General features: G+C 36.3%; 1 protein-coding gene across 1 annotated transcript; it reads right to left on the reverse strand.

Moving 5' to 3' along the window:
* Positions 1 to 8,277: 8,277 nt before the first annotated feature.
* Positions 8,278 to 14,129, reverse strand: dctn5 (dynactin 5). Its single transcript, XM_061982187.1, has 6 exons — positions 13,952 to 14,129; positions 13,742 to 13,810; positions 13,556 to 13,674; positions 11,983 to 12,094; positions 8,620 to 8,722; positions 8,278 to 8,540 (listed from the first exon to the last, which is right to left on the reverse strand). Exons 1-6 carry the CDS (start codon positions 13,997 to 13,999, stop codon positions 8,443 to 8,445), a joined length of 549 nt encoding a protein of 182 aa, XP_061838171.1. The 5' UTR covers positions 14,000 to 14,129; the 3' UTR covers positions 8,278 to 8,442.
* Between the last annotated feature and the right edge of the window lie 32 nt (positions 14,130 to 14,161).

Below are 14,161 nucleotides of genomic sequence, written 5' to 3' on the forward strand. Positions count from 1 at the left end.
AATATGATGAGTTTGTTCCAAAAGGAAGTAAAACAAGTTGGTTTCCATTTGAAAGTCAGCTGGTGTCATCGCTCTGACGTCACCGGCAGCACTTTTTGCTCAAATGAAAACAATATTTATTTTGCTTTAATAAATTAGGTCAGCGTCCCACAAACTACCAGGAAGGATTTCTCTTTTTTATAAAGTGTGCCACTTTAGTTTTGAACTGACTTTGCTTTCACTTTCGCTTTCAGCTTGTTTTGCCCCTGCATGGACGCCCGTCTTTGTTTCATGATTGTTTTGTTGCAAAACCACTAAAAACTGGGATTTCATTGGCTGTCAACATGTAACATGTGGTGTTTTCATAGGAACTTCCCCAATCTGCTTTCACTTTCTGTTTGAAATCATTGCAACACATTTGCTGTCAGTTCTGTCGTCACTTTGCTCTGCAACAATCATGACTTCAAGACAAAAACGATGTTTCTCGTCAGTCGCATCAATAAAAGGGAACGTTTGTGTGGACAAAAGAAACAAATTTCATTTTTAGCCCAATCATCGTGTTCTATACAGGCCAACACTATTATTATTATTATTATCATCAGCTGTTGATGCATAACTCAGAAAAGGGTCAACAATGGCTAATCGATATACTTAACATTTAATAGTTGTTATGATATATGTTGTTCACATTGTAAATATGAAATTAAACAGTTGCAAACTGAATGGGACTGATTCTTCAAACTGGAAAATGAAAACAATTGTAATAATTATGAGGTAGATTACCCAAACATTGTACTCGGGTAAGAGTTGTGTTACTTTAGAATAATATGACTCAAGTACAAAACCCAAAACCAGTGAAGTTAGCAACGTTATGTAATCCGTAAATAAAAACAGAACAAAATGATTTGGAAGTCCTTTTGAACTTATATTCAATTGATTAAACCGCAAAGACAAGATATTTAAAGTTGGAACTGAGTAACTTCTTTTTTTTTTTTGTGCAAATAATCATTAGCTTAGAATTTAATGGCAGCAACACATTGCAAAAAAGTTGTCACGGGCATTTTTACCACTGTGTTACATGGCCATTCCTTTTAACAACACTCAGTAAACGTTTGGGAACTGAGGAGACCAATTTTTGAAGCTTTTCAGGTGGAATTATTTTCCATTCTTGCTTGATGTACAGCTTAAGTTGTTCAACAGTCCGGGGTCTCTGTTGTGGTATTTGACGCTTCATATTGCGCCACACATTCTCAATGGGAGACAGGTCTGGACTACAGGCAGGCCAGTCTAGTACCCGCACTCTTTTACTATGAAGCCACGCTGTTGTAACACGTGAATTGGCATTGTCTTGCTGAAATAAGCAGGGGCGTCCATGATAACGTTGCTTGGATGGCAACATATGTTGCTCCAAAACATTTATGTATCTTTCAGCATTAATGGTGACTTCACAGATGTGTAAGTTACCCATGTCTTGGGCACTAATACACCCCCATACCATCACAGATGCTGGCTTTTCAAGTTTGCGCCTAGAACAGTCTGGATGGTTATTTTCCTCTTTGGTCCGGAGGACACGACGTCCACAGTTTCCAAAAACAATTTGAAAATCTGGACTTGTCAGACCACAGAACACTTTTCCACTTTGTATCAGTCCATCTTAAATGAGCTCGGTCCCAGCGAAGCGTTTCTGGGTGTTGTTGATAAATGGCTTTGGCTTTGCATAGTAGAGTTTTAACCTGCACTTACAGATGTAACAACCAACTTACTGACAGTGGTTTTCTGAAGTGTTCCTGAGCCCATGTGGTGATATCCTTTACACACTGATATGGCTTTTTGATGCAGTGCCGTCTGAGGGATCCAAGGTCACGGGCATTCAATGTTACGTGCAGTGATTTCTCCAGATTCTTTGACCCTTTTGATGATATTACAGACCGTATATGGTGAAATCCCTAGATTCCTTGCAATAGCTGGTTGAGAAATGTTTTTCTTAAACACTTTGCTCACACATTTGTTCACAAAGTGGTGACCCTCGCCCCATCCTTGTTTGTGAATAACTGAGCATTTCATGGAAGCTGCTTTTATACCCAATCATGGCACCCACCTGTTCCCAATTAGCTTGTTCACCTGTGGGATGTTCCAAATAAGTGTTTGATGAGCATTCCTCAACTTTCTCCGTCTTTTTTGCCACTTGTGCCAGCTTTGTTGAAACATGTTGCAGGCATCAAATTCCAAATGAGCTAATATTTGCAAAAAATAACAAAAGTTTTCCAGTTCCACCATTAAGTATCTTGTCTTTGCAGTCTATTCAATTGAATATACTGTAGGTTGAAAAGGATTTGCAAATCATTGTATTCTGTTTTTATTTACCATTGTATGTGACAACTTTACTGGTTTTGGGTTTTGTACAAGTAAAAAGTAGTCATCAAAATACTTGAGTAAGTATAAAACTATTTAAGTATTGAGTAACTTGTGAGTAACTTCTGATTTTTTTGGTGTGTGTGTGTGTGTGTGTGTGTTCTTGTATTCCTACCCTTCTTGAGACATCAACAAGGAAAAGTACCTTCCATATGAGGAGGTGTGAACAAGTTAGGACTGAAATCATGGTCCCAATACGGAAAACCATTGCACCTAATAGAGAGTGAAAATACTAGAGTCTGTGAACATTGCTCCAAAGTTAGGATTTTTTTGTTGATTTAATGTGCATACAAAAGTAAACATCGACAGGTGCAAAGGCAGCAATATATGATAAAACAAGACTGCAGCTAAAGGACTTCCCTATTCATCCCCGAAAAAACCCGCCAGGTGAACAGACTATTTTACGACTTCCGGTGCTGACGTAAGACAACCCGCATCCCATACGTGACCATAGGATGAACAAATACACTATGGTACTAAGACTACAGTGGCCATTAACAGTTAGCTTCTACAGCTGGGTTGCCCAAAGTGCGGCACAGGGGCCATCTGTGGTCCGTGACCCCTTTGTCGTCGGCCTTAAGCACATGGTGGTGAAATCTATCAAAATTAGGGTGGTCCCAAATAGGATGCATTTTTCAAATTGACTGTGTGCTCCCCCTCTGGTCAACATATGAAATAACAAGTGTGTAAGAAATGTAAATACTCCCCCTTTGGCCAAAATGAATTTAAAAAAATATATGTATGTATATAGAGACATACTGTAATAACTTGAAGATAATAATGAAGATTAAAAACCAATTACAAAACAAAAAAAAACTAAAAGCTTACCTGTTTTTATATTTGCATAGTTTGTATATATTATTAATGTTGAAAATATAAATCTTTATATATCTTGAAAGGGTGGTCCTAAAAAGGTAGGCATTATTTGGAGGCCTCGAGAAGGTAACAAGTGTGTGTGTGTGTGTGTGTGTGTGTGTGTGCGTGTCTTCTGTAATATTGCAATATTTTCTATTTTTTATGGAAAATTATTACTTGTTAATGCAAAATGGTGACGTTTGTCATGCAAAATTCTGACTTGTATCACAATATTGCTAATTATTTTGTTGTTCTTGTAAAATAGTGACATTTTGTTGAGTAAGATTATGACTTTTGTCATAATTTTGCCAAGTAAAATTTTGATGATCACTATATCGCCCAAATTTTCAAGTTTTCTTATAAAATTGTGACTTTTGTTGAGTAAAATGACGACTCTTTTCATAAAATTGTCAAAATGTTAAGCTTTTCTTGTAAAATTACGATTGGTATGGAGTAAAATTCCAACTTTTATCATAATATTGCACAAATGTTCAGTTTTTCTTGTAACATTTTGACTTTCGTTGCCAACATTTTTTCTTGTAAAATTGTTTCCTTTTTCTTGTGAAATTCCAACTCATTTTTCACAACAAGCTTTTCTATATTTGCATAGTATGTATATATTATTCATGTTGTAAATACTCTTATTTATATATCTAGAAAGGCTGGTCTTGTGGGCTCTGAACCGAGGATGTCGTTGTGGCTTGTGCAGCCCTTTGAGAAACTTGTGATTTAGGGCTATATAAATAAACATTGATGGGCTCCAGCGCCCCCAGCAACCCCAAAGGGAATAAGCGGTAGAAAATGGATGGATGGATGATTGATTGATTGGTCTTAAAGTAGCAGGCATTTTTCGACGGTCTCAAAGAGTTTACAAATACAAGAATGTGTGTGTGTGCGTGTGCGTGTGTGTGTGTGTGTGTGTGTGTGTGTGTGTGTGTGTGTGTGTGTGTGTGTGTGTGTGTGTGCGTGTGCGTGTGCGTTAGTGTAAAACATAAAATTAATTCACAATTTACTTCAACATCTATTTCTCTCGTTGGAGGTAGATTTCCTGTAAACTGAACTGTGAACATTTTTACAGACACAGGTGACATCACATGACATAAATGTTATTTTTACTCGTTTGAAAGTAATCATTGAAGATTTTTTTTGCTGCCTTGTCTGACTTCATGTCACTTTTTACAGTCCGTACGTTTCTATGTTCCAAATGAGTCATATAATTCCGTGTCTTCTATTTTCCCAGCTCATACTTGCCATCCCTCCCGGATTTTCCGGGAGACTCCCGAAATTCAGCGCCTCTCCCGAAAACCTCCCGGGACAAATTTTCTCCCGAAAATCTCCCGAAATTCAGGCGGAGCTGGAGAGGGCGTGGCCTCCATGGCTCTCTGCGGACCTGAGTGACATGTCGACAGCGGCCAGCCTGTTCTCACGTCCGCTTTCCCACAATACAAACAGCGTGCCTGCCCAATGACGTTATAACTGTAGAATGATGGAGGGTGAGTTCTTGGTTTCTTATGTGGGTTTATTGTTAGCCAGTTTCATTAAAGTCCTCCCAGTGTGGCAACAACACACAACAGCAGTCACTTTTTCGTCTACTGTAAAGCAGTTCGTCTGCCGTAAAGAGCAATGTTGTGACACTCTTAAACAGGACAATACTGCCATCTACTGTACATGCATATGTGACAATAACATCTAGGGCTTTTAGAGAGTGCAGTGCACAACTGCTATACTATATATATATATATATATATATATATATATATATATATATATATATATATATATATATATATATATATATATATATATATATAATAAAATAAATATATATATATAGCTAGAATTCACTGAAAGTCAAGTATTTCATATACAGTATATATATATATATATATATATATATATATATATATGAAATACTTGAGTATTTCTTTTATATATATATATATATATATATATATATATATATATATATATATATATATATATATATATATATATATATATATATATATATATATATGTATGTGTGGGGAAAAAAAATCACAAGACTATTTCATCTCTACAGGCCTGTTTCATGAGGGGGGGTACCCTCAATCATCAGGAGATTTTAATGGGAGCATTCGCATACCATGGTTTATATAGGGCACAGAGTGGGTGGGTACAGGCTGGCCTAGGGGCGTGGTGATTGGCTCATGTGTTACCTAGGAGGTGTTTCCGTCTATGGCGGCATGCTGTTACAATTTCGCTGCGCTTGTTGAGGGATGACAGGTCTGGACGGTAAATAATAAACAGTTTCTCTTTCAAGCATAGGTTGCATCTTTTATTACCACTATTGTAAGGTGTGCTGGATGCAAGAATTTGCCATGTTATTGAATATTCAACATTATTGTCTTTGAGGTCCCAAATGTGTTTGCTGAGTTCTGTGGTATTTCGCAGGTTTTTGTTCCTGAAAGAAGCCTTGTGATTGTTCCATCTGGTTTTGAATTCTCCCTCGGTTAATCCTACATATGTGTCGGATGTGTTAATGTCCTTGCGTATTACCTTAGATTGGTAGACAACTGATGTTTGTAAGCACCCCCCGTTGAGAGGGCAATCAGGTTTCTTTCGACAGTTACAGCCTTTGTTGGTTTTGGAGTCGCTCTGTCTGGGGGCCGACGGCTCATTTGCAATTGTTTTGTTGTGGTTTGAGATGATTTGTCGTATATTGTTCATGCAGCTGTAGCTCAATTTAATGTTGTTCTTGTTGAATACTTTTCTTAGGGTGTTGTCTTTGGGAAAGTGTTTGTCAATCAGATTGAGGAATTTGTGTCCAATGTTAGTTGAGACGTTTTTGCTGTATGGGGGGTTGTACCAGATGATGTCGTTTCGTTTTCTGTTCTTTTTTGGCTGGTTTCCTGGCGTGGGTTCATAGGTGAGGGTGAAATTGTATCCGCTTTCATCAAGGGCTTTTTGGTACGGGGGGGGGTTGCTTGGTCAAATTCAGCTTTGCTAGATGACAGCATCGATAGCCTTTTATTGATTCCGGTAGGTATTCTTTTCGTGGTGGTGGGTGGGTGGTTGCTGTCATGGTGCACGTATTGGAGTGTTGTGTTGGGTTTCGTGAATGGTTGGTAGCTGTTATTTCTCAGGTTGAAAGTGACGTCAAGGAAGTTGACGGTTTGTATATATATATATATATATATATATATATATATATGAAATACTTGACTTGGTGAATTCTAGCTGTAAATATACTCCTCCCACAACGCCCCCCCCACCCCCCACCCCCGAAATCGGAAGTCTCAAGGTTGGCAAGTATGATCTAGGGAACATTTGTATGTCATAATTATGACAATGACTTTTTATCTCAAAATTCGGACTTTTTCTCTCATAATTTAGACTTTTTTTCCCCTCGACCCCGATGGGGACAAGCCGTACAAAATGGATGGATGGATGGAATTGTGATTTTCTTGTCTAATAATTTCATAAATGAAATACTTTTTTTAACAGCTAAATTCACAGGAAAAGTTGTCTTCCAAGCATTTCTACGTCTGACCACTAGATGCTGCCAAAGCGTAGTCAGTAGTAGTCCCAACACACTTCCTGTATCCAATGTGGATCCAAATGCCAATTAGTCTATTTTTTTTATTATGTATATATATATATATATATATATTAGCCGACTGACTCACGTTTTATAGTTTAAATCAGCATTACATACATATATCCAATGCAATATTTGTGTGGACAAAAGCAACACATTTCATGATATTGTCCCATTCATCATGTTCTATACAGGCCGACACTATTGTTATTATTGTCAGATTGTCATCAATGGTTATTCTATATACTTCATATTTAATAGTTAGTATGATATTTGTAGTTGACATTGTAAATATGAAATAAACCGTTGCAAATTGGTTTGTACTGATTCCTCAAACTGGAAACATGAAAATTAAATCTCATTTCAATGTTTTATTTCTTTATTATGACTATCTCATAATGTTGACTTTTTTTATGTCATAGTTTTACCTTCTATCTCGTCACTGTTCTTCTCTTAGAATTTGCTTTGTTTCCCTCATAATTTTGACTTTTTTGTCCAATAATTGTGTAGTAATTTTTTAAGTTTAATCAGTTTCAATGAAATTCACAAGAAACGAAGCATTTCTACGCCTGACCACTAGATGGTGACAAAGCGTCACAAATTGTCCCAACGCACTTCTTGTATCTGTGGATCCAAAAAGTCAAGTAGTCTGGTTTTTATTATGTATAATATATATTTAAAATATATTAACTAGAAATGTCCGATAATATCGGCATGATAAATGCGTTAAAATGTAATATCGGAAATTATCGGTATCGTTTTTTTATTATCGGTATCGTTTTTTAAATTTTATTTATTAATTTATTAAATCAACATAAAAAACACAAGATACACTTACAATTAGTGCACCAACCCAAAAAACCTCCCTCCCCCATTTACACTCATTCACACAAAAGGGTTGTTTCTTCCTGTTATTAATATTCTGGTTCCTACATTATATATCAATGTATATCAATACAGTCTGCAAGGGATACAGTCCGTAAGCACACATGATTGTGTGTGCTGCTGGTCCACTAATAGTACTAACCTTTAACAGTTAATTTTCCTCATTTTCATTAATTACTCGTTTCTATGTAACTGTTTTTATATTGTTTTACTTTCTTTTTTATTCAAGAAAATGTTTTTAATTAATTTATCTTAGTTTATTAATTTTTTTTAAAAGTACCTTATCTTCACCATACCTAGTTGTCCAAATTAGGCATAATAATGTGTTAATTCCACGACTGTATATATCGGTTGACATCGGTATCGGTAATTAAAGAGTTGGACAATATCGGATATCGGCAAAAAGCCATTATCGGACATCCCTAATATTAACCACTGAATTTTTTTATAATTAAAATCAGCATGATACACATACACCCAAGGTTATTAGAAATGAAAACAACTGTTCTAAATAACACTTGAAATTACATCAAATCTTTTCCCACTGAATATCATTTATTTTACATTTATATACATTATTATTATTATATTTGTGGACACATTGATTACTTTGCACACAGAACTTTGCCACCTGCTGCAAGTGAAGCCAATAAAAGGTGTGAAAAGTTCATGTTGCTCGGGTTTTGGTCCAAGTTTGTTGTGAGAGTTCACTGCCAACATGGCGGCGATGCTCAGATTTGGCTGAGAGGGAGAAACTTCTGGTAGTAACTCTTGGTGACGTCGATCATCAGGTCCTGCGTGCACTCCGGCAACTCGCCCGAAAACAGACCTGCGGAGGATGGCGAGTGTTTTTAACAGTGAGGCGTATACCTGATAAATTAGCTAGAAAGGCTAGCATGCTAAGAGACCTGGACATCCCGAGAAGACGGTGAAAGGAGGCACCACCGTCTCCGGAGGAAGAACCGTGTTGTCCAAGATCTTGCAGCAGTCTTTCAGGACGCAGCGACGACCCTGGCAACACAGACACCTAACCATCTCATTTGCATAATTGATTTGCAATACTGAATATTCTGAAAAAGGTTATATATATGTATGTATATATATATATATATATATATATGTCTTAATAAGGTTATCCAAAAAATAGTGCTCGATACCGTAGTAGAGCGCAATATATGTATGTGTGGGAAAAAAATCACAAGACTATTTCATCTCTACAGGCCTGTTTCATGAGGGGGGGTACCCTCAATCGTCAGGAGATTTTAATGGGAGCATTCGCATACCATGGTTTATATAGGGCACAGAGTGGGTGGGTACAGGCTGGCCTAGGGGCGTGGTGATTGGCTCATGTGTTACCTAGGAGGTGTTTCCGTCTATGGCGGCATGCTGTGACAATTTCGCTGCGCTTGTTGAGGGATGACAGGTCTGGACGGTAAATAATACATCCGACACATATGTAGGATTAACCGAGGGAGAATTCAAAACCAGATGGAACAATCACAAGGCTTCTTTCAGGAACAAAAATCTGCGAAATACCACAGAACTCAGCAAACACATTTGGGACCTCAAAGACAATAATGTTGAATATTCAATAACATGGCAAATTCTTGCATCCAGCACACCTTACAATAGTGGTAATAAAAGATGCAACCTATGCTTGAAAGAGAAACTGTTTATTATTTACCGTCCAGACCTGTCATCCCTCAACAAGCGCAGCGAAATTGTAACAACATGCCGCCATAGACGGAAACACCTCCTAGGTAACACATGAGCCAATCACCACGCCCCTAGGCCAGCCTGTACCCACCCACTCTGTGCCCTATATAAACCATGGTATGCGAATGCTCCCATTAAAATCTCCTGACGATTGAGGTTACCCCCCCTCATGAAACAGGCCTGTAGAGATGAAATAGTCTTGTGATTTTTTTCCCACACATACATATATATATATATATATATATATATATATATATATATATATATATACAACCTTCTCAGAATATTTAGTAGTCGCTAAACGTTTTCAACACTGATACCCTCTTTCTGCGTTTTATTTACTCTCTGGCGGACCAGGTGTGTGAAGCTGCATACCACCACCTACTGTGGGGAATTGTAACCAAACGCGACAGTCCCGTTATGAAGTGTTAAAGAGGAAAGGCGAACAGCTAATCAATAAACACACATGTGTTTCCTAAACACTGACATCAAGTCACATGTTCATCAATAAACACGACAGGAACACATCACCTTCTGTTCATTTGTTTTTCTAAATAAAACTAACACCAAAAGGTTTCCAGACCCAAAGTGTAAAAAAAAGAATAATGAATGAAACAGAACAATATTTCATGTTGCTCTGACATTTCCTCATAAAGATGCAAATAAATTTCAGAGTTGTTTTGTTCAGATATTTAGTGATTCTAAATGGACTGCTGCCCTCTAGTGGAATAATCTTTAACTGCACAAAGAGAAACAGGCGAGTGATTGTTTTGATCAGTTGGATGAAACGAACACATAAATATATTTCACATTGAAGTAGTCAGAGTAAAACTACAATAGTCCATTAAAGTATTGCAGTATAATGGGTGTCCAAAGTGTGGCACATATCTTTTTTTTTAACGTTCTACTGTTGGCATGCTCGCTTTTTTGATAATTGTGTACTGTTAGCATGCTAACCTCAATATGTTACCTTTTTTCGTAGGTATATTTTGGTACTTGATGCACGCTATCGTTAGCAGGCTAGCATTTTAAACACATTTTTCAGGTAGACACTTCCGAGTATTATATTTTAGAACTTAACACATATTACAGTTAGCATTTTAGCATGCTAGCTTTTTTAGCTAATTTAGCAGGTATACGCCTCTGTCATATTTAAGCATTTCACTAAATATTACACATTAAAGTTAGCATGTTAGCATACCAACATTAACATGCTCGATTTTTTAGCTAATTTAAAGGTATATACCAGAGTCATATTTTGGTTCTTGATGCATGCTATCGTTAGCAGGCTAGCATTTTAAACACATTTTTCAGGTAGACACTTCCGAGTATTTTAGCATGCTAGCTTTTTAGCTAATTTAGCAGGTGTAAGCCTCACTGTCATATTTTGGCAAATCACTAATGAGCATGCTATTGTTAGTATGTTAACATAGCACTGTGACGATGACTTCTGTTTTGTTTGATCAGCCGTTTTACTGCCGTGTTACAGACACCGTTTGGAAACAATTAAATGTATGTAAATAAACATTTACTAAATATTTCTGTGTAAATAACTAATTTCACAACGCATATATTTGTGTCTTAAAATCCCGGTGCGGCTAATATATGGAAAATAGTCTTTTCTTCTAAAATTTTGTGGGTGTGGCTTATACACCGGTGTCCTCTATTGTCTGGAAAATACGGTAATTATAAATGTTAACATATTTTGTTGGCAGATGTCAAATGATCACATTTTTACCAGCATTAATGTAATAAAATATTAATATTGTAATAAAACATTATTATTGTAATAAAATATTAATATTGTCATAAAATAGTATTAATATAATGAAATATTATGATAGTAATAAAATATCGTCATATAATATTAATGTAATTAAATATTATTATTGCAATAAAATATTATTATTGCAATAAAATATTATTAATGTAACATAATATTATTATAATAAAATATTATTATGGTCATAAACTAGTAATAATGTAATACAATATTATTATTGTAATAAAATATTATTGTTGTAATAAAATATTATTAATGTCCTAAAATATTATTATTGTAATACAATATTATTTTGGTCATAAAATATTATTATTGTAATACAATATTATTTGCATAACATATTATTGTAATACAATATTGTTATTGTAATAAAATATTGTTATGGTCATAAAATATTATTAATGTAATAAAATATGATTATTGTCATAAAATAGTATCAATGTATTAAAATATTCTTATTGTAATAAAATATTATTGCCATAAAATATTATTAATGTCCTAGAATATTATTATTGTAATAAAATAATATTGCCATAAAATATCATTAATGTCCCAAATTATTATTATTGTCATAAAATATTATTGTCATAAAATATTATTATTGTACTAAATTATTATTATTGTCATAAAATAACATCTTCTGTGTGTCTTTGACTCATTTACACATTCTGCAGAAAACCACAAAATTCTAACCTCAGGTCCCAACATGACTATCATGTGACTCATTACACTGTGTGTGAGTGTGTGTGTGTGTGCGTGTGCGTGCACTCACTATGACACAGTTCTTGCCAATGTGGACGTAGGAGCCGATCTGGGCAGCGTTGACCACACAGTCCTCCTCGATGAAGACGTGGTCGCCGATGTGCAGCGGGAAGAACGCCACTCTGCACGCAGGAAGCGAGAATAGTGAAATACAATCTTGTCTGCATGCAGCCTCCAAGTTTGCAAAATGTGTCACTTTAAAAAAAAAAAAAAACTCTAAATACACCTTTTGCCATGAACACACCTTATCATCAATCATTTTATATGAATAAACTTTGTGATCAGTGACACATTTATTCATATTTTGGTTCTATTATTTATGCTGGAGTGACAAAATGATTCAATGATCATGACATGTACGAAGTATCAGTCTCACCCATAGACATCTTATAAGGGTACGCAGCATCGAGCGCTACTGCCTACTGGCGCTGACGAGACGCGGGGCCGCCATCTTGGAGTGGTGATCCCCTACACTCAGTGCAATTCATTTGGCAGGAGCAATGAACTGTCAGCGCATTTAATTCATCTTACCTCACTGAATACCACTGATTTTCACGCACTTTTTTGTCATACGTGTAGCTATGATAAAGGACAGATTTTTTGGCGTGTTTTATTATTCATAGTTTGCTTAACAGTAATAGAATATTCTTGTATGTTATAAGTGACCAGACGTTCGAGATCAAAACTGGGAATATAGTCCCAGAGAAGGGGGAAAAAAACGGTCAGCTATTTTTAAGTTGAAGAAACAATATGATTAGGTTATATATACATGCGTATATCCTACATAAACAATGTAGGAATACATTAGATATCTATATAACTTAGGGACATATAGACTGTATCTCTGTTGCTGCAGCAGCAGAGAGTTTATTCTGTCTTGACACTTTGTATTGATATTTTCTATTACATTCTTCCCTTAAATGATAATGTTTACAGTGATTGTTTTATATGTATTTTTTATGTATGTCGCTTTGGATAAAAGCGTCTGCCAAATACTTAAACATAAACATATATAAACACCTGAAAGTCTTTATATCAGCTAAAACCACCAATCTGTTTCACTGGATTCAGAATAAAACCAAATTCTGTTTTACCCAGCAATGTTAGTATTTGAATATTGTTACTTGAAGACTTATTCCTGGTTACAATTATACTGTTAAGAAAGTATTGTCTTATATTTTGCCTAAAATGAGAATGCATCATGATCAGTGGCGGCTGGTGAATTTTGTTTTAGGTGGGGCTGAAAGTTTGTAAACCAAACCCCTGTGGGGGCGTCATCCTCCCCCAGAAGATTTCTTTGTGATTTTCACATACAAATATTGAAGATCTTTGCTCCTTCTCAACTCTGTGATAATATTATTTTCACAAAATACAACCAATAGTACTTTAATGTTAAATCTTACTTGTGAAGGCTCCTCATCACCACTTCAAGATGGCGGCCCAATTCCTTGCGTCACAGCAGCCAATGCTGCGTCTACTTATAAGATGTCTATGGTCTCGCCCACTAACTTCACCCTCCTAGATACATGGTGGTCATCTACGATCACTTCAAAGATGGAAACAAGTGACTAAGAAGATGTTACCCTTTGCTGAATTTTTTGAAAGGTGGCCGAATGACACTCCTGCTTTTGACCACACAATGTCTGCCCACCCGGACATTAGCCAGGTCCCCCCTGATGATGCAATCATTCATGACAATGGTCTGCAGGGGAAAACAAACACTAGTCAACACCATTGTGTCCTCATCAATGACTACACATTTCACCTACTTTTCCATTAAGTACGATGTTTTGGCTTCCACACAGCACCGACTGCCGGCTAACTTTGTTACCGGAGGCCTGAAATGAAGCAAATGCAGCGTTGAAATGTTGACGTTAGAAGTGTAGCCTAGCTAGTGTGGCTAATATTAGCCTAGCTAACGCCCTGTTTGGCTACATTAGCCCCATAGCTCGCTAAAGGCTGGAAACAACAATCTTTACCGTCTCGATGTACTCTGCTTTGTTGTACAACATTTCCGACAACTCCATAGCTGCGAGTTTGACGCGTTTGTTGCCTAAAAGAAGAGGAAAAAGTCAATCTGAAGCATTTAGTTGCTTCAGCTCCTCTCCGACCGACGGATGGGTGACAGACAGTACAAGTTGCGTGTAGAGTGGTCGATTAGTGACATTATGCACAAGGTGGCGTTTCAT

The sequence above is a fragment of the Nerophis lumbriciformis genome, linkage group LG24 (assembly GCF_033978685.3).
Source record: "Nerophis lumbriciformis linkage group LG24, RoL_Nlum_v2.1, whole genome shotgun sequence".
Lineage (NCBI taxonomy): Eukaryota > Metazoa > Chordata > Actinopteri > Syngnathiformes > Syngnathidae > Nerophis > Nerophis lumbriciformis.

Bases quoted from the DNA above. Each gene is read 5' to 3' on its own strand.
- dctn5 (XM_061982187.1), bottom strand. From the start codon at position 13,999: ATGGAGTTGTCGGAAATGTTGTACAACAAAGCAGAGTACATCGAGACG. The intron at 13,811-13,951 runs GTAAAGATTGTT...GCTTCATTTCAG, and splicing joins AAGCAGAGTACATCGAGACG to GCCTCCGGTAACAAAGTTAG. The intron at 8,723-11,982 runs GTGAGTGCACGC...CTGTGTTGCCAG, and splicing joins TTGGCAAGAACTGTGTCATA to GGTCGTCGCTGCGTCCTGAA.